Source organism: Etheostoma spectabile, chromosome 10 (assembly GCF_008692095.1).
Source record: "Etheostoma spectabile isolate EspeVRDwgs_2016 chromosome 10, UIUC_Espe_1.0, whole genome shotgun sequence".
In the NCBI taxonomy this organism is placed as follows: Eukaryota; Metazoa; Chordata; class Actinopteri; order Perciformes; family Percidae; genus Etheostoma; species Etheostoma spectabile.
The window spans coordinates 13,790,397-13,808,553 of NC_045742.1; the positions used below are offsets into that span (position 1 = coordinate 13,790,397).

The 18,157-nt window shown below is 38.8% G+C and overlaps 2 protein-coding genes across 2 annotated transcripts; both read left to right on the top strand.

The window, feature by feature from the left end:
- Window positions 1-6,515: 6,515 nt before the first annotated feature.
- Window positions 6,516-10,267, top strand: cdx4 (caudal type homeobox 4). The gene is made up of 3 exons (XM_032528338.1): window positions 6,516-7,179; window positions 8,585-8,730; window positions 9,558-10,267. Exons 1-3 carry the CDS (start codon window positions 6,744-6,746, stop codon window positions 9,819-9,821), a joined length of 846 nt encoding a protein of 281 aa, XP_032384229.1. The 5' UTR covers window positions 6,516-6,743; the 3' UTR covers window positions 9,822-10,267.
- Window positions 10,268-11,406: 1,139 nt separating this feature from the next.
- chic1 (cysteine-rich hydrophobic domain 1) lies at window positions 11,407-17,378 on the top strand. The gene is made up of 6 exons (XM_032528394.1): window positions 11,407-11,594; window positions 13,232-13,286; window positions 14,302-14,457; window positions 14,827-14,883; window positions 15,370-15,429; window positions 15,916-17,378. Exons 1-6 carry the CDS (start codon window positions 11,449-11,451, stop codon window positions 15,964-15,966), a joined length of 525 nt encoding a protein of 174 aa, XP_032384285.1. The 5' UTR covers window positions 11,407-11,448; the 3' UTR covers window positions 15,967-17,378.
- The last annotated feature ends 779 nt before the right edge of the window (window positions 17,379-18,157 follow it).

The following is an 18,157-nucleotide window of genomic DNA, read 5'->3' on the forward strand; positions in this document are numbered from 1 at the left end:
AACATAGGTAAAACAGTTTTGAGGCAAACGTTTCATTTTGCAAGAGGAGTCAGAGGTTTTGTAAATAGTGCTTGAAGATGAGGTTGTGTTTAATCTTTTTAGAAAATGGAGCAAGTTTCAGAAATTGTGTTTTAGCAATTGAGGAAAACTGTAATATCATCAAGTTACACACTAAAGCTTTAACTTAACGTGCTTATTTTAGGAAACATGAATAAAAGATTATTATATATTATTTATCTTTACTAATGATTGTTAGTAATGAATACGGATGTAATGACACTTGATCTGTCTACTGCACCAACTTACCACTCTGTGTTAATACAACTTGACCTGTTAAGTTTCACCTTGTGTAAAAACGGTTTAAGGCAACGAGTTTCCGCGCAAATTTCTAGTAAATTCAACTAATTTGGGATAACGATGTGGCTGAAAATTAAAGTGAACTTCCTGTGTGAATGTTTATCCTTTACCTCTGGGCTTCAGATGTTATCATCTTCCACAGAATAATGTCAAAGTGAAAGTTTAACAAAAAGTTAAATTCCTCCACACCCCTGCCCCCAGGATGTAGGAAATGTTGGCTCATTCTTAAAAATAAAACATGACATGACATCAACCGCTCATGAACGGCAACATTTTTCACAATCTATTTCTGTCATGTCCTGAATGAATCAATCAAAACACTTGAACATGGCTTGTGTTTGCAGTATCCTGCTTACATGTGTTTTACATTACGCATGAGAAACTAAGAATTGTGCCTGTGCGTCAGCCGTGTTGGCAGTTTTTCTAGGAATAGTAGCAGATGGTCCGGTTTTTACCTCCCTTCCTCCAGAGAAACGCTCTGGACACTTTCATAACATCAATGAAGTTATGCAACAAACTGAATTCTTGTGCTGACTGTCACTGATCTACTACATGCACACGTTGCTGAGCTCAGTGAATGGCCTTTTGTCACTTTGCATTTAAAAGACATTTGGGTGAGTGAGACACTGAATGCACGTCTCCTCATCATCCATTCCTTTTAAACCCAAGTTTTTAAGAGCAATTAGATCAGAGTCTTAATTAAAAAATGGAAACTGGTTTGAAACAGTGACTACTTGTGCTCTACTGACAAGACAGACTGTTGGGGATGTGCTTTTTCAGGGCTTAAACAATTTGTCTAACTGTCAAATTGGCAGCACAGTGCAATTGGGTCTGAACCAGACAACCCAGCATGACCCTTCAAAACATCCTGCATACTCTCACAGTCACCTTGTCTGTCTTTTGCAAAGCACTCTATAAGCATCAGTATATTCAGCTATCCATCTGTGCAACTTCACAGACTCGATCGGACAAAAACTGCTGGCCTCACACATAGCACACATATTTCAGCGCTGAGACACATAACCATGTGTTCCTTAGGGTTTTATTTGTTCTCTTATGCATAAGTGTTACTCCATCCATCCATCTATTCATCCATCTATTCATCCATCTATTCATCCATCCATCCATCCATCCCTCCATCCATCCATCCATCCATCCATCCATCACATCCAGTAGAAGACCGAACACAGCTCATAACTAACTCAATTGCACCATCTAGTGAACACACGTGTTGTCTGTTCATGGTCATATTTACTGTGCTTCCAAACATCCGACCACAAACCCGATTTTTAACACTTAGTTAAAAAAACACTGCACTGACATTTTGTAAATAAATTCTACCATTATTTAATCAGCTAGTTATTTGAGAAGTGAAGAATGTAATTTGATATCCAAATAAATACATTCTAGGACTTTATAACAAAGTAAACTCTGTTACAAGTAAAAATCCTGCATTTAAAACGTCAATTAAGTAAAAGTACAACAGCATCAGAAGACACTCAAAGTGCAAAAGGTAAAAGTTCTCATTATGCAGAATGGCCCATTTCAGAATAATCTATTTTATGTCAATGGATAATAATTCAGCTAATAAAGATTAGAGTGATTTGCACCATATATTCAGCCAGGTAGCTTGTGAATTTCACCAAGGGATCAATACAGTCTTGTCTTTATCCATAATAATACATCATCATTTAACCCATTTAGGGTTAGGGTTAGGGTTAGGGAGTTAGGGTTAAGGTAAGGGGGTTAGGGTTAGGGTAACGGGGTTAGGGTAACGGGGTTAGGGTTAGGGGGTTTGGGTTAGGTTAGGGTTAGGGTTAGGGTTAGGGTAGGGTTAGGGTTAGGGTTAGTCATGGTTAGGGTTAGGGTTAGGGGGTAGGGTTTAGGTTTGGGGTAGGAGTCAGGGTTAGGGTTCGGGTTAGGGTTAGGGGTTAGGGTTAGGGTTGGGGTTGGGTTAGGGTAGGGGGTTAGGGTTGGGTTAGGGTTAGGGGTTAGGGTTAGGGTTAGGGTAGGGTATAGGGTTAGGGTTAGGGTCGGGGTGTTGGGTTAGGGTTAGGGTATAGGGGTTAGGGGTTAGGGGGTTAGGTTAGGGTTAGGGTAGGGGGTTAGGGTTAGGGTTAGTAGGGTTAGGGTTAGGGTTAGGGGTTGGTTAGGGTTGGTAGGGGGTAGGGGGTTAGTGGGTTAGGATAAGGGGGTTAGGGTGGGGTGGGTTAGGGTTGGGTTAGTGGTTAGGGGTTGGGTTAGGATAAGGGGGTTAGGGTTGGGTTAGGGTAAGGGGGTAGGGTTAGGTTAGGGTAAGGGGATAGGTTAGGGTAGAACGCAGTGCCCTGGATGAAGTGTTCAGGGTTAGGGTTAGGGGGTAAGGGTTAGGGTAAGGGGGTTAGGATTAGGGTTAGGGTAAGGGGGTTAGGGTTAGGGTAAGGGTAAGGGGGTTAGGGTTAGGGTAAGGGGGTTAGGTTAGGGTAGAACGCAGTGCCCTGGATGAAGTGATTGCACTATATATTTAGCCAGGTAGCTTGTGAATTTCACCAAGGAATCAATACAGTCTTGTCTTTATCCATAATAATACATCATCATTTATATATAGGGTTAGGGTAAGGGGGGGTTAGGGTAACCCTGTGTTGTGGATCATTAATATGAATGTGCAAAGTATAAAGTTAATAGATAAATGTAGTGCCAATCCAGTTACTTAGTTAGTTTTCACCACCAGAGATCTTACACAGTGAATCAAATATAAAATGTGATAAAGCCACAATTACTTCATTTTCAGGCTTAAACAACAAGTCTCAGGAAAAATTTAAGAGAAAAATCCAATTTCAAATACAATTGATAAGAGAGACAAGATTAGCCCAATATTGTCTCCTATAGAAGAAATGTGTCCTGGGCAGCCGAGGGAACAAAAACTGGCAATGCATCGCACATAAACACAATAAAACATAAGCATAGATTATCTCATCAAAATGCGTTCATCAAACATCCGAAAAACCTTGCACAAGACCCCCTTACCTTCCCCCACACTCACAGAAGAAAGCGAAAAATAACCCACAGCACATCCTCCCCCTCTTATTTCACTTAATTTTACCCAGATAACATAATTCCAAGTTCCCATTTTATTTCTTTGCATTCACCTCTTAACATGTCTGTTCTTGTTGAACATCTGACTGTAATGATAACTGCTCTGAATAACAAAAGAAGTAAAGGGCACCCTATGACAACAGCCATTATGATAAATGAGCATATTTTCTGAATCACAGCTGTGCATGTGCATTTAAATGGTTTGAGATATCATAAAACAGAAGTTACTGTAAATGTCACCTGATGACATTACTTCAAATTTAGAAGTTCTTTCCTCAAAATTCCTCTTATGATGTTACTCATCAGGGTGTTGCCATAAATGTCTGACAAATTTTCTCCACACACAATTACTTTTAAAAATGTTGTAAGAAACAGTCTTACTTATTTTTTATTGTAATTTTTGTATTCTACATTTATTTTCTTCTCGGTTGAAGTACTTTGCTTCATTGTTTATTTCCTATTTAATATGTGCATGTATGCTCCAAACACTAAGGCGTTGGCAATAAATCCCATTATGGTTTTGATAATTGTTATTGTTATCATGATATAAAAAATATTAATTAAAATGTATCTATTACATGAAATCAGTGGGATAGCATGTTGTAACAGTGGATCTTTCCGAATAATTTAGCCTGTATAATGCATTTTGTATTACATGTTGTGTAACTCTGACTGTGATGTACAATATGGTATACATCTTTAAATGTTTTTGTTGGTGGAGGCTGCCCTCTTGAGGTCAATAGTCCGGTAACTGTGGCGGAAGAAGACCCAAATGTTATAGTTTAGTAAAAGTAGCAATACTACAGCGTAGAATTACTACAGTTACAAGTGATAGTACTGCGTTCAAAATTCCTACTTAAATCTACATAAATATTACCATCAAAAGAGAGGCTACTTACTTTACCAAAGGTTAAGTACTCAATATGCAGAATGGCCCATTTCAGAATTTATATTTTAACCTAGTATTGGATTATTGATAATTATTGATGCATTAAATGTGCAAATCACTGTTAAAAGTTGGGCATATTTGTGTATTTTTAAAATGCAAGCGTGGGAAGGGAATTTCTTACATTTTCCTATTTTATTTTCACAATTAATAATGCTTCATATTTTATTTGTTGATAGTGTTTTGTATTATGAATCTGAATAAATAAATAAATAAATATGTGCCTTTGAATTGTATTATGAATCTGAATAAATAAATCAACATGTGCCTTTGAATTGCAGTGTAGAGGTTTAAAGTAGCAGAAAGTAGAAACACTTAAGTAAAGTAACAGTAATTATCGCAAACTTGTACTTAAGTACAGCACTTGAATATGTACTTGGTTACTTTTTCCACAACTGCTGGTCAGGCAGATTTCAACAATCACCAGTTTACAGTAATTACAGCAGCTGTAGTTTTGCAGGAATCCACAAGAGGGCAGCAATGAATCTGAATAATCTACACACTGTGGAAGGACAAATGCAGTACAATGTAGTGGTGGAATCTGTCTGGGAAATGTAATAAAAGAAAACTACCGAATGAAGTCTTAAAATCAAGAAAAAAAGAGATGTGAAAGCAACGAAGTCACTCAATTAGTAAATTCTTCTCTTAGGCGTGACCTGACCTGTCTCCTCATAATTTGCATCTTTGTGCGTGAAGTCTCATACGTCACCTTGAGAAAAACTGTTGGAAGTCATACACATATGCAGGTTCCTTTAAGAGGAAAGGCATTCATTTAGGCTTTTCTGACTGACCCATTTTCTTTTATTTTGAGCAGTGATTGTGACAGCTTGCCACGACACTACCGTGTAAAGTCTCTGAAGACACCACAAAGCCAGGAAAACAAGTGACAACTGGTCATACTTGATATTTTCTTTAAACAGACAGCTGATCTTCAGAGAAGTGACTGGCTGTGGACTGTAAGAGGCCCACTCGATTACACTGTCTCATGAATATTTTGTGGTCAATAAACAGATGCTTCAGAGACAGCCATCTGCATTTATGACTTTTAGACCTTGCCAATTAGTTCTGCTAAATAGGCCCTCAGACACCTGCCAAATTAATCAGAAACATACCAATAAATAAATATGAGAATAAGAAGCAGCGCTCCCCAAATACAAAGTCATCCAACTATAATCAATAGACCACAAAAGTAGGCTCAGACTTGGGCCTGAAATTGAGCTGTTGAGAAAAAGTTGGATAATTTTACTAAACACGTCTGCGAATTTCGGTTTTATGCTCACTGAGTTTGTTGTTTCATCAACTGAATTTGGCCTAATTACATTTAATTTGCAGTTTAAGTGGCAATATAAAACTTTAAAGTGACTGTGTCCAAACGCGTTTTTTTTAAACTCAGGTTTTTTTTTTTATCGGGCAGCCAACTTAGTTCCTCGAGACTCGTGACACGTATGAGACACGATCACAGAAAAAATAAATGCACTGTAGTTTCAGGAGAGTGTCGAGGGCCGCTGTTTGTCACAGAGGGGGTTGTTGGAGTTTCCTTGTAACCGGAATTAGCTGTGAAGTGCGACCTTGAGGTGTGAACACGGAATACGAAAGGTCCGGCTTGCTTCAAGAGAAAGTCTCTCATACTTTGCACCTCGTTTGCAAGTGAATCTCTTAATAAATAAATTTGGATTTACGCGTGAAGCGTGGTTGGAAACTGTTGAATTGCCATAATAGCAGGTTGCATTAAAACATGTTGGATTTAGTTTGGAAAGATAAAACTCGATGACTAATGTGCAAAATAAGTGGCTGTCTCTATTCTATTCTAATGTGGTGGGCTCTGATGCAATTAATTGTCTCTAGAAAGTGAATGCTTTTTAACAAGACCAATACAATAAGATATCTCTACGGGAAATTACTCATAGGCCTTTTCTGCTTGGTGCGTTTGTGGACGTGTTGCCTCAGTTTATAGTAGGTTCGAGTAGCATGTGCACCTGATAGGCCATGGTGTTAATGTATTCATGAAGTGGAGATCTCCTGCTCGGGATAGGCCCACTGTCAGAGGATGACGCGCTGCAGGAGAAGAGCAAGGGGACAGCTGGGCCGGCAGCACCGATCACTCTCATTTGAATGCAAATCTCCAAGAGTTGAGGAGTTGGCTGACGTCAAGTAGGCCTTAGTATACATTTACCATCTTGTCAACAGAAACACATCATGTGAGACTGGAGACAGACTGGAACTACTTCGCATTTCACACTGGGAACCCATTTGGACTACATAAACAGCCGAGGATTTCAGTTTCAGGGCAGCAATGTCGCCTTGAAATAGGCCACATCATCGCCTTTGCTGTTTTTATTATCTATAATAGTTTTTTGTACAAATCATGTATGTGGGATACATCCTGGATAAAGAAAGCGGCATGTATCACCAGGGGCCGGTAAGAAGATCGAGCATAAATCTGCCTCCACAGAACTTTGTTTCCACACCTCAGTACCCCGACTTTACCGGATACCATCATGTGCCAAACATGGATACGCACGCACAGTCTTCGGGGACTTGGGGACCCACTTATGGCGCACCACGGGAAGACTGGGGTGCATATAGTCTGGGACCACCTAATACTATTCCTACACCAATGAACAACTCCTCTCCTGCACAGGTTCCTTACTGCTCATCTGAGTACAGTCATATGCATCCTCCAGGATCTGCGGTGTTACAACCGCCGCCGGAGAACGTTAATGTTGCACAACTTTCTCCAGATAGGGAAAGGCGCAATTCATTCCAGTGGATGAGTAAAACTGCGCAATCATCTTCCACAGGTGAGCTCCTCATCTTAAACATTGTGCCAAAATGATGTTATGCCTTGGTCTTGTAGCAAAACCTTTCGGTTTTTAAGCACCGAGAGTTTGTGTCCAAAATGGGATATTACGCACACATTTTAATTGTTTTTTATTTCTGGCAGCTCCATGCCATTTCAAATATTTTGTTCTTACGAATTAGAGCAGTTAGAAGCAAAAGAATCGAAAGGCCAAAATGTTTACATTTGAAAAAATGTCAAAATAGAAGGTGTGGAAGAACTCGACAAGAAACGAACGAACAGGAGGAAACTTTTGTCTTTTGACACTTGCTTATGCGGGTTGCATACCTTTGGATTAATAACAGTGTAGCATGTTAATAGAATGATTCTATTGATAGATAGCCTATAATTCAATACGTCTCTATAAAAAAATCAGACAGACTCAGCAGAAAGAATCAGTCAAACAAACGTGTCCATAAATTATTTCAATTCTGATGGGAAAATGGACTGAAGGCAACAGCTCAGTCTACTGTTTTCTCTCATGTGGTGGAAATAAAAAAGTGTGAGGAATCGGCGCCAGGCCCAGTTGTGATGTTAATGGCATTATTCCTGGAGATGTGAGGTCGACTTCCCTGCCACATTGTTTGGTGTTTTGAGTGTTATCCGTCATATACAGGCGGTGGCCTTTGCTTTCAACACCTCTTCACTTTGATATGCACCAACCTCCCTTCCTCTCCAAGAGTTATGTTGCCGGTGACGTTTTTCACAGCCAGTGTCTCAAAACTGGAGTAGTAGCCACAAACTGTAGGCCTTTACAGTGGCGTGAAATGCTGTTTCAAATCACTTCTGAATCTGTTGATTATGAGGCCCGTAATAAAACGGACCTAATATTTTACACTAACTTATAGTCTTTAAATGCATTTGGTTTATTTGAGGATTATGGGTCTCCATCTCCATCGCTTCTTTTTTATTTTGATAAGATTTGTCATCGTTAGCCATTTATTTCCAAGCCAACATAGCCTGCATTTGACTTTAACATGCAATCAGATTGTAAGACAAATCCAACTGAAATGAACCCCCATGTTGTCGAATGGTGTGCATCAACTCCACAGTCGCTACAGACGTGTCATGTGTCTTTTTTAACTTGTCCGTGGAGGATCTGATTGCTGGCTGTTTGAAATTCACTGTACTACAGCTGTCATCAAAACAAGATGAAAAAGCTCAATTTGCGTATCTGTAGAGAAAGCCAAGAGATGTGGATTTAGAGACAGCTAATAAAGATGCTATGTGCAGATAGGCCGGTTCTGGCATGCAGCCTGCTCTGTGTAAACTTTCCAGTTCAACCACATGGCAGCTAAAAACCAAAAAAAAAAGAAAAAAAAGCACAATCTTAATGCTGTGTTTTGTGTTTCGTGTTGCCTTCGCAGGTAAAACAAGAACGAGGGAGAAATACAGAGTAGTTTACACAGACCATCAGAGGCTGGAGCTGGAGAAGGAGTTCCATTTCAACAGATACATCACCATCAGGAGGAAATCTGAACTGGCTGTCAACCTCGGTCTGTCGGAAAGACAGGTACGTCTATATCAGAATGAAATTCTTCTGCCTGGTGTATTATTAGCGCTAAAATATGCAATACATCATTTGAATGTGTGACACCTGTGTGAGCATTATTGCACACCACATGAGCTTGTTTTCAGATGTGTAACTTCCAAAATGAGGCCTCCAGAAAACATGTCAATATTCTCATCAAAATATTGGTTATTCTGCATATTCATGAGACAGAATACATTTGCCTTGGATATATGTAAAGATAGACTATCCCCTGATGCATTTTCAGGTTTTCAGTTTTTTTTTAAATTAATTAGTCTATGTTTGATAATGAAATAAACATACTAGCCTATATAATGTATCATTTCATATTTGGAAACATACAGGTTTTTAATAGTTCTATCATTTTGAAATGACAACACAAATAATGGCAAATTATTATTCAGGCCTACATATTTTATTGTTATTCATTATTTTTCTATCTATCTTCTAATAGATTTTTTAGTAAGGCATTGCATGTAGATTATACGGGACAAGATATTAAATGTTTATTATTGTTATTTATTGATATGTTTATTTTATTTGCCTATAGGCATATCTTTTGATTTAACTTCAATAAATTACAAGGGTTGGAATGGAGATTAAACGAGTTATCTCAGACCTAAATATGAATTTAATGTTCATTATTCTTAGTGATTAGTTTTTTCATTTTCTATCCAGGAGTATCTATTTATATAGGTTATAGGTTATTTTTTAGTATTCATTAAGGTTTATGGAATGGCATGGAGAGTAAATAAGGTAGCCCACACCCAAACGTATTAATATATGTCCTTTTCTTTTTGCCTCTTCAGGTGAAAATCTGGTTTCAGAACCGCAGAGCCAAAGAGAGGAAAATGATCAAGAAGAAGCTGGGCCAGTCCGACGGCAGCGGGGGGTCTGTGCACAGTGACCCGGGTTCAGTGAGCCCTCTGCCGGTGCCGGGCTCTCTCAGTCCCTCAGAAATCCACAACTCTCTGTACCCTCCTCAGGGAATGAACACTTTGCCATCTATCAGGAATATACAGCAAGTGACGTGTGAAGTGAAGTGTGAATCAGAACAGTTCACCCTCATCTAAAACCATAACCGAGCACTCCGACACGCTGACAGGACACTTGATAGGGTGCCAGAGGAGCTGAACTCTCGTTCTGAAGCACACAGCTCTGGATAAAGAATTGATTTATAGCAACGAAATGCTGGAGGCTCTTGAAATATTGCTTTTTATAGAATAGTTCTAATAACGTGGGAGGAAAAAAAACGAAAAAATTGACGTGTTTCAAACTTAAAAGCTTTAAATTGTTTGTGAGTTAAGATATAAATATCGTTGTTTTTTTTTGTATGTGTTGAAGTGTATGTGAATAAAATGAGAATTCAGGGACATTTTATTGAAGTTTTCAACTGGATTGTATGTAGCTCGTGCCACACAAACGGCTTTGACTTGACAAATCATTTACACACATTTTTCTGCACAATCCGCTTTAAAGCAGGGAATAGCTGTTAATGATACGGGTAGAACGGTCGTTTGATGGCAAAATGTAAATAAAATGTTGTTTTTTTGCAGTACACCTGTTGTTTTTCTTGTTTCGGAATTTTTTTTTGGAAAGTTCCTTTTAAAAATGCTTTTCTACATGTATGGTAGCGTATTCACCAGCAGATATAGGCCTACAGCCTGCAGGTTCAAAACGGGTTAAACCTTACAGAAATTAAAATCTCAAAGTAGCCTAACTGTATGCAAAATTGATTTCATTCTTTTGCTTATTTTAATTGTGTATTACTAGTAGCCTACTCCTAAAAAGTATTTAAATATCTATAATGTTTTAACAGAGACGTGTAACAATATACTGCTCACCAAGGTTTATAAGCAGCAATGGGCATTGTGACATACGTTATCTCAATTCAATGCATCTATTTTTAATAATAACAAAATTGGTAGATTTCGTTTCTGAATAGACTGAGAGATCTTGACTTTTTAATCACATTTGTTAGCCTACATGCAAGGCTGATTTTTTTTTGGTCAGTTATCTCTAAAATTGCCTCACTACTAGTGACTCAAAACCAACAAGTACAAGTGCCCACAAATTAATAAAGCGTTTGAAAGTATGGGGGTTAATTCGTCCTGTTTTAAAACTCTTTTTAAATAGAATTGTTTTGTTTTGAGCTATTCATGTCAAATGGGGTAGCGTACATCAGCAGGTGCACGTTCATTTTGCATTCAGTGTCAGGACACTTACATATAATGATCTACATTGTAAACATTTCAGCCTAGAACTCGCATACAGGTCTGTTTAAGGTTGCTAGAAGTTAGGCAGGATGCGTAATTAGTTGAAGTGACATGTTGATTGTCATTTGGCTAGACTGGCTATTTTAGGAGGATGACTTTTCCTTACTTTGTCCCATGTGTCAAGAAGTAAATGCTCAACCCGCGGGGACATATAGGGCTAGGCGATAATTTATAACAGTCTATAGGCCTAGGCCTATGTATAGCCTAATTTCAAAAAATATTACAAACAGTCAATATGTCATGGGTCTAACAGATTACACTTATTTATATCCCTCTTCATCTCACACTGGTGTCATTTTTTAGTTTTGTTGATAATGTTCAGCGCTGGTGCCTCTGAACACAGAGGGGCAATGGTTGCTTTTCACAAATTCTGGCTCCGCGCGCCCGCTCTCGTGCGTCAGCGCGCAGCCCCGTAGGAGACGTCATGAGCGTCTTACTACCCAACATGGCGGACTTTGATACCATTTATGAGTTGGAAGACGAAGAAGATGAGCACGTAGTGAGTGAGGAACACTTGCCCAGATACTGTCCGGAGCCCGTGGTGATGCGAGGGGCCGGGCACATCACAGTGTAAGCAGAGCCGTGCTTGTCGCTCCTGTCTCTCCCGGTGTCGCTTTGTTGTTTTGCTGTCTTCATCCTTTAGCCTGTTAGCTGATGCTAGCCTGCTAGCTAACGCCGCTAGCTAAAAGTCTGTTGCTGTACCGTTTTTACAGAGCAGACTCATAACTTTACACCATCACAAGACATTATGAAGTGAGCTGCCAAGTGAGCACAATGTCACCGGCTCAATTGTTGTCTAAAGCGTTTTTTTATTGCAAGTTTGATCGTAGTTTACATGTGGATGTCAGCGCCATAGCTACATTTGATGGAGGCTGCGCTTTTTCGTGGTGAAAACTAGAGCTTTCAACACGTCACTCCCCTCTGTGACGTCATGTAGCAGTGCAGTGAGTTTTATTCAGAAAAAAAGTTGAAAAGGTTCATAACAGTCCTCATTGTCAGATCGTCCCTCACCATCACAACATTAACCTGACCAGCAGACACTGAGTCTCACCTGGAAACCTTTCTTAGCCAGCTTGGCGTCTGGATTCTAATAAGACAAAAATAATGAGGACTTCAATTTTAAAGCGAAATGACATCTGTTACTTTTCATATTTGTTACTATTGAGCTTTGACCTAGGGAAGTAGAACTGCAACAATTAGTCCAATCGGTCGAACAGAGGAATATCGCCAACTTTGATAATAAATTAATTATGAAAGTAATTTTACATGCATAAATGGCAGAAATGCCTATCTCTGTTTTATATCATAATAAACTGAATATCTTTGGGTTTTTGATTGACAAAACAAGACATTTAAATAAATCACCTTGGAATTTGAACAAGGATGGACATTTTTCACTATTTTCTAACATTTTATTGGCCAAACGATTAATCAATTAACCTACAAAATAATCTGCAGATTAATCAATAAGGAAAATAATCATAAATTGAAGCCCTACATGAAACCCTTAAACAGCTGGTAAAGCTAAACACAAGAAACAACAGTATTGTCTGTCAGCAGACTGACAGTATGCTTGCACACTGCTATATTGCTCCCAAGTCTTATTTTATTCTACATGGACATGGCAATTTTTCAACCACAAATGAATTGTCTTATCTGTGAATTAGATAATTGATAATATAAATGTGAGGATACAATGCCAAATTATTTAATCACTTGGAGTCTGCAGGGAGAACTGGCCGCTGGAGTTAGCCTAAATAAAACACCAACTGCTTACGGAAAGCTTGGAAGTTTAGACTTATCATCCTAGTTATAATTTTTAATTACATTTTTTAGATGTTTGACTTGAAGTGATTTGATTGAAAATAATGTATTTATTGGTTTGGTGGAAACTAGTCACTGGGGCTCCTGCATCTTTACTCTCTTTACACCAAGAACTTCAATATGAATAAGTCTTTATTGTGCCGTCCTTTTGTAGTTGTGTGTGTGTGTGATTTTAATAATATCAAAGTTTACAATCATAATGTTCTGTACTACTACTAGTTTGCGAATAAGCATGTTATGTCTCATTATGTAATCAGACAGCGCATTTCTGCTCTGGATTCTTTTTGTTCTCATCATGTTCATAGTTATAGCAGATTTTGTATTTTGTCTTAGATACATTTTTATCACCATATAAATGCTCACAATTGGTTTGTGTTTTTCAGGTTTGGACTGAGCAACAGATTTGACACAGAATTTCCCTCTGTTCTCACGGGAAAGGTACAGTTGCTTTTCAGTTTTCTGGCGCTTCATTCTTGCAGGCTGCTTTCTGTTCAATTACATGTGGGAAGAATTAAGCAATTAAAGCCACAGTGATTCAGTTGTTCTTTTAGGCCTTTAACGGCCCCAACTTCCCCAAGCTGGCCTATTCAAACCTCACAGAGTGGTTTTGATCTGACGGAGCTGCATTTCAAGTAACGCACCACAGTGTATAGAAAAGAGCCTGAATGTGCTGCTGTCCAGCTCTGTCAATGAGTAAGCTGTCTATGGGGATCAGTTGGCAGGGACCCCAGTGCTTTTGAGGGTCTAGCTCCTGGTGATAAAATAATGAAATGAAGACTCTGCCGTAGACAAGAAAGGAAAGCTTCCTGGGTCGGACGCAGAAACACAAAAAGGCTGCAGGGGTAAGAGCAGGCCGAGGGAAGTGTGGTGCAATAAAAAGTACCTTCAGTATTGTGACCCAGGGTGACATGTGATGGATGAGGTCACAATTATGATGATTGAAGGTTGCAGATCAGGCCCTGCTGGGCTTTATTCTGAGGTCTTTGGCTGTTTGCAAAGAGACCTTTGCATCCTGTAATAAAAGATTACGACCCCTGTTTTATGGCGTACAGACTCTGCGAGGAATGAGCATCCATTCAAGTTGTTTGGCCGGCACTGCCACAGGCACTGAGCTTATCTCTCCTTTGAGTCCCTCCTTGCCTTGAACAGTCAAGAGCTTGGTTAGTAAGTCAGAGGCATAGTATTTAGAGATCTCATCTCATCTCTGGACAACATCTGCAAATATCTACCTGTTGGTTTCTAAGGCTCTTTGATCCTTGTGCACAGGTTATCTTTTGAGCATTTAGGAATCTTTCATGTCAGTACCACCTACAAACACTTGCCTCTCCCCCTCCTTCGCTTAGTATTTTGGTTATGGTTAAAATTTTCTGATTATTTCCCCCACTGTATAGAGCCTTTAGAAGCTGTTTATATTGGTATGTGCACATCCGTTCTTTCTCTTTTTTTCTTTTAGGTAGCGCCAGAGGAATTCAAAACCAGCATCAGCAGGGTGAATGCTTGTTTGAAGAAGAACTTGCCTGTGAATGTGAAGTGGCTTCTTTGCGGCTGCCTGTGCTGTTGCTGTACAGTAGGCTGCAGTCTATGGCCTGTTATCTGCCTCAACAAGAGAGTAAGTTCCAGACCTCCTGTGACACGATTTGGACAGTTTAACTCTCCCTTACATCAGCGCTGATTACTCAGGGGCTGTTGTAGCAATTCAACCACATTGGTCTAAGTGTAGAGGGTAATAACAAGTCATGTTCAATTAGTGGCTCTGTGTAGAAATGACACATTGCACTGCACAGCTCCTCTCCTGCCCTGGTCAAGGGTGGGTAATTTTGAGGTGGTGTTACCTCTCAGAATAAATGGCAACAAAGTGGAAATTATTAGCTGGTAAATTGGGAGTTCAGTCCATAAATCCTGACACTGTGGCCGTTTACTTGGAAAGTGTTACATTTGCTTGCATTAATGTACACACATTTGTTTTCTACTCCTACAGACAAGACGGTCTATTCATAAGTTGTTAGAGTGGGAAAATAACCGATTATACCACAAGGTAAGAAAGACAAATTGCACATTAGCACCTGTGTGAAAGTGCTTAATTGTCTGTGTCAATGTGCAGTCTGAGTATCATCGTGATGGATAATGACCATTAATCTGCTTTGTGAACTCTAACCCGTCGGACACGTCCCTCAAAGCTGAGTCAGATCTGGTGTACAAGGTCTGAGAGGACTTTGAGGTCAGCAGTAAAATGCTGTGTTCATTTTGTTTAGTCTCGCAGCAACAAATTACAGCTAGTAGCTGTACAAAGGCACCCTGAAGCTCTTCAGGGTGTCTGGCCACAGTTTGACCCGGTGAGACCAGACAGCCCTGTACTCAAATTCCCCCGACACTAAGCCGAGATTTCAGACAGATTTGTGTGTGTGTGCGTGTGTGTGCGTGTGTGCGTGTGCGTGCATGCGTGCGTGCGTGCATGCGTGCGTGCGTGTGTGTGTGTGAGAGATGTTCATTCATTGTCTGTGTCTTTTCTTCTCCTCATCAGCTGGGTCTGCACTGGAAACTCAGTAAAAGAAAATGTGAAAGCAGTAATATGATGGAATATGTAAGTAGACTGTCACAACAAAACAACAATCAATTATTGGATTATTGCATAACTTTATAAACGTTTTGATTATTGCCATTAGCAATCAAGCAGCAGATTATTTCCCTGATTAATCGATCATTAATCTTATAAAATATTATAAAATAGTAAAATATGAAATATCTTTGTCAGTCCCAAACACATCCATAGATATTTAGTTGAGCCAGCACAAGTAATTATTAAAAAAATGTATTACCTAAATAGTTTGGGATTAATTGGCAGTATCAGTAATACGATCTGAATTAGGCTTTCCTTATTCCATTAGATATAGATGTCATTTTTAGGAGACAAAGGTTTATCAGAACTTTGAACTTTTTTGTGTAATTAATACCAAATTACAAGGTTATTTTGAAATGACAGGACCCATGAAATACAGCATTACCATTATGTTTAAACATCTTGCATTTGTCCTAAATAATGATTTGTTTTGTATTTTTCTCTCTATAGGTAATTCTTATAGAATTCTTACCCAAATATCCTATATTCCGACCGGACTGAGGAGGCTGTTACTGTAAAAGACTGGATGCGTGGCCCTTGAATCTTATCCTTAGTGCCTTGTATATACAGTATGTTGGAATAAGGGTCTGCACCAATGTCTCGTGATGACCCTGTACATCTCCCTGTACCTTGTACTTTAGAATTTGCAACACTGTCACTTTGCTTTAGAGCAGATTTTGCACATATTTCTTCCTGACAGAACTAGACATGTCCCCTTTGTTGCACTCGGATGTGTTTTTTTGTGACAAACAAGTGAAACTCCTCATAAAGTGCATTAACCCCAAAGAACCTTCAACCTGTATCCCATCTATTATATCAGAAATCCCTTGCAAAGAATGTGATGCCTCTACCTTCCTTAACTATCCTTGCCTTATGTAGGATGTTCTTTTTATAACTACATATAAGAGAAGTGGGAAGGCACTGGGTAAGTCAACAAGTCTGTAGATTCAAGTGCTGTTTGTTGGGTTTCCTCTCTTTGAATCCAGTTCTTTGCAAGTAGATGGGATGGTTGAAATTGCCTAACGTACAGTGTACGCCCTCACCCTGTGTTAACTCTTTACATTTGACCCTCTGTATATGGGAACTAGCTAGTAATAACTTGACCTGTATATACCATGTTTTAGAATAAGCTGTACAGTGGTATACTATTGTTTACATAGTTACTTAGCTCTTTAGTTTTTTGCCAATATATATTGCTGTACCATAGTTTTAAATGATGAAAGATGTCTGTGTACCTTTCTAGTTTATATGGACCTGTTTACCTTGTAAGCCATATAGTTACAATGTACATGATGCCAGAGTTAGGACTGATTATTGCACTTGAGCCCAGTAGAAAGTCAGGATTTCTGACAATGCATCCTGAAGATTCATCCATAGCAGTGCATGTTACCATGTGGTCTTTGCCAATAAAGATGACATTTAAGGAGTTGTCATCCATTAGAACTGGAGATGGTTGCATCTCTAATGTGCAGCTGGAAGATTATGACTTAAACCAGTCTCTTTCACTCATCTATTTAAAAAAAAAGAAAAGAAATTTATCCCAACTTTGCATTATTTATTTTTATGATTTGTACTTTTCCCTGTGCTGCGTTTACTCCTTCTGATGTGTTAGGAAGCACATACGTCTACAGAACATGGCGTATCGAGCAGATGGTTCTTTTGTTTCAGTCATTCTGTCCAGTGTTAGTTTTATTTTCCTGAATCTTAGCGAAGAGATTGCTGCAGTGTGTTGTATTGGAGTGCCTCTGGAATAGTTGGTGAACACACAGAGAAGACTGGGAAATCTGTTCTCTTGTACAAAGGAGATTTTAAATCCTCCTCCCTGTATTGTCCCTGTTACAATTCCTGTAAATGTTCGTCATGGTGAACCTAATCCCTACGGAGAGAGGAAATAAATTGATTTTTGAATTTCATTTGCTTCCTTTTTCATTTGAAATCATTTCATTATTTATTGTCACAGTCAATAATTGTGTCATCTTAGTAAAACCAGATTATTATCGATCAAAGCCCATCACGGAAATGTGGCTATTTGTCATGTTTAACAAGGTGTTGAATCGTTAACTTTAACATGACAGTCCGCAATTAGTCAACACATTTGTTAAACTCAGGAATGCTGTTACCATAACATGCTGCTACTTTCTAATGTTTTGGATCAGTGGTCAGAGAATACTGGACCATGTCTTTACTTGATCACACCACAACCCCCAAATACTGAAGTGGTGGGCTTCACTTAGTCTGGTTGGTTTTATGGCCCTTTGTTTTCTTGTTTTCACACACAGTCTTTCCCTGTTTAGTTGTCAGTGACCATTTACTGCACAAGTACTTCAATAGTTTAAACTTTCCACTAATAGTTTTAGTTAATTCCCAATATAATTTGTAATGGTAGTATAACATTCTGAATATATAATACACGTTAGCTTAACAGTTTATTTTAATAAATTTAGGATTTCAACATAAACACAGCACCTACATCTAAAATGATTGTAATGAATGTGTTAAGTTATTTGGTTCCACTTGAACACAAGTATTTCAAATTTATAGTGCTTTATAATTGTAGTCCACTACATTTAAGAGGGAAATATTGTACTTTCTACTCCACTGCATTTTTCTAAAGCTAATAGTTACAATTTATGTGACGTCACCAATAGAATGATAAAGTTGTAATCTGTCCTGCAACAAGAAGAGTACTTTT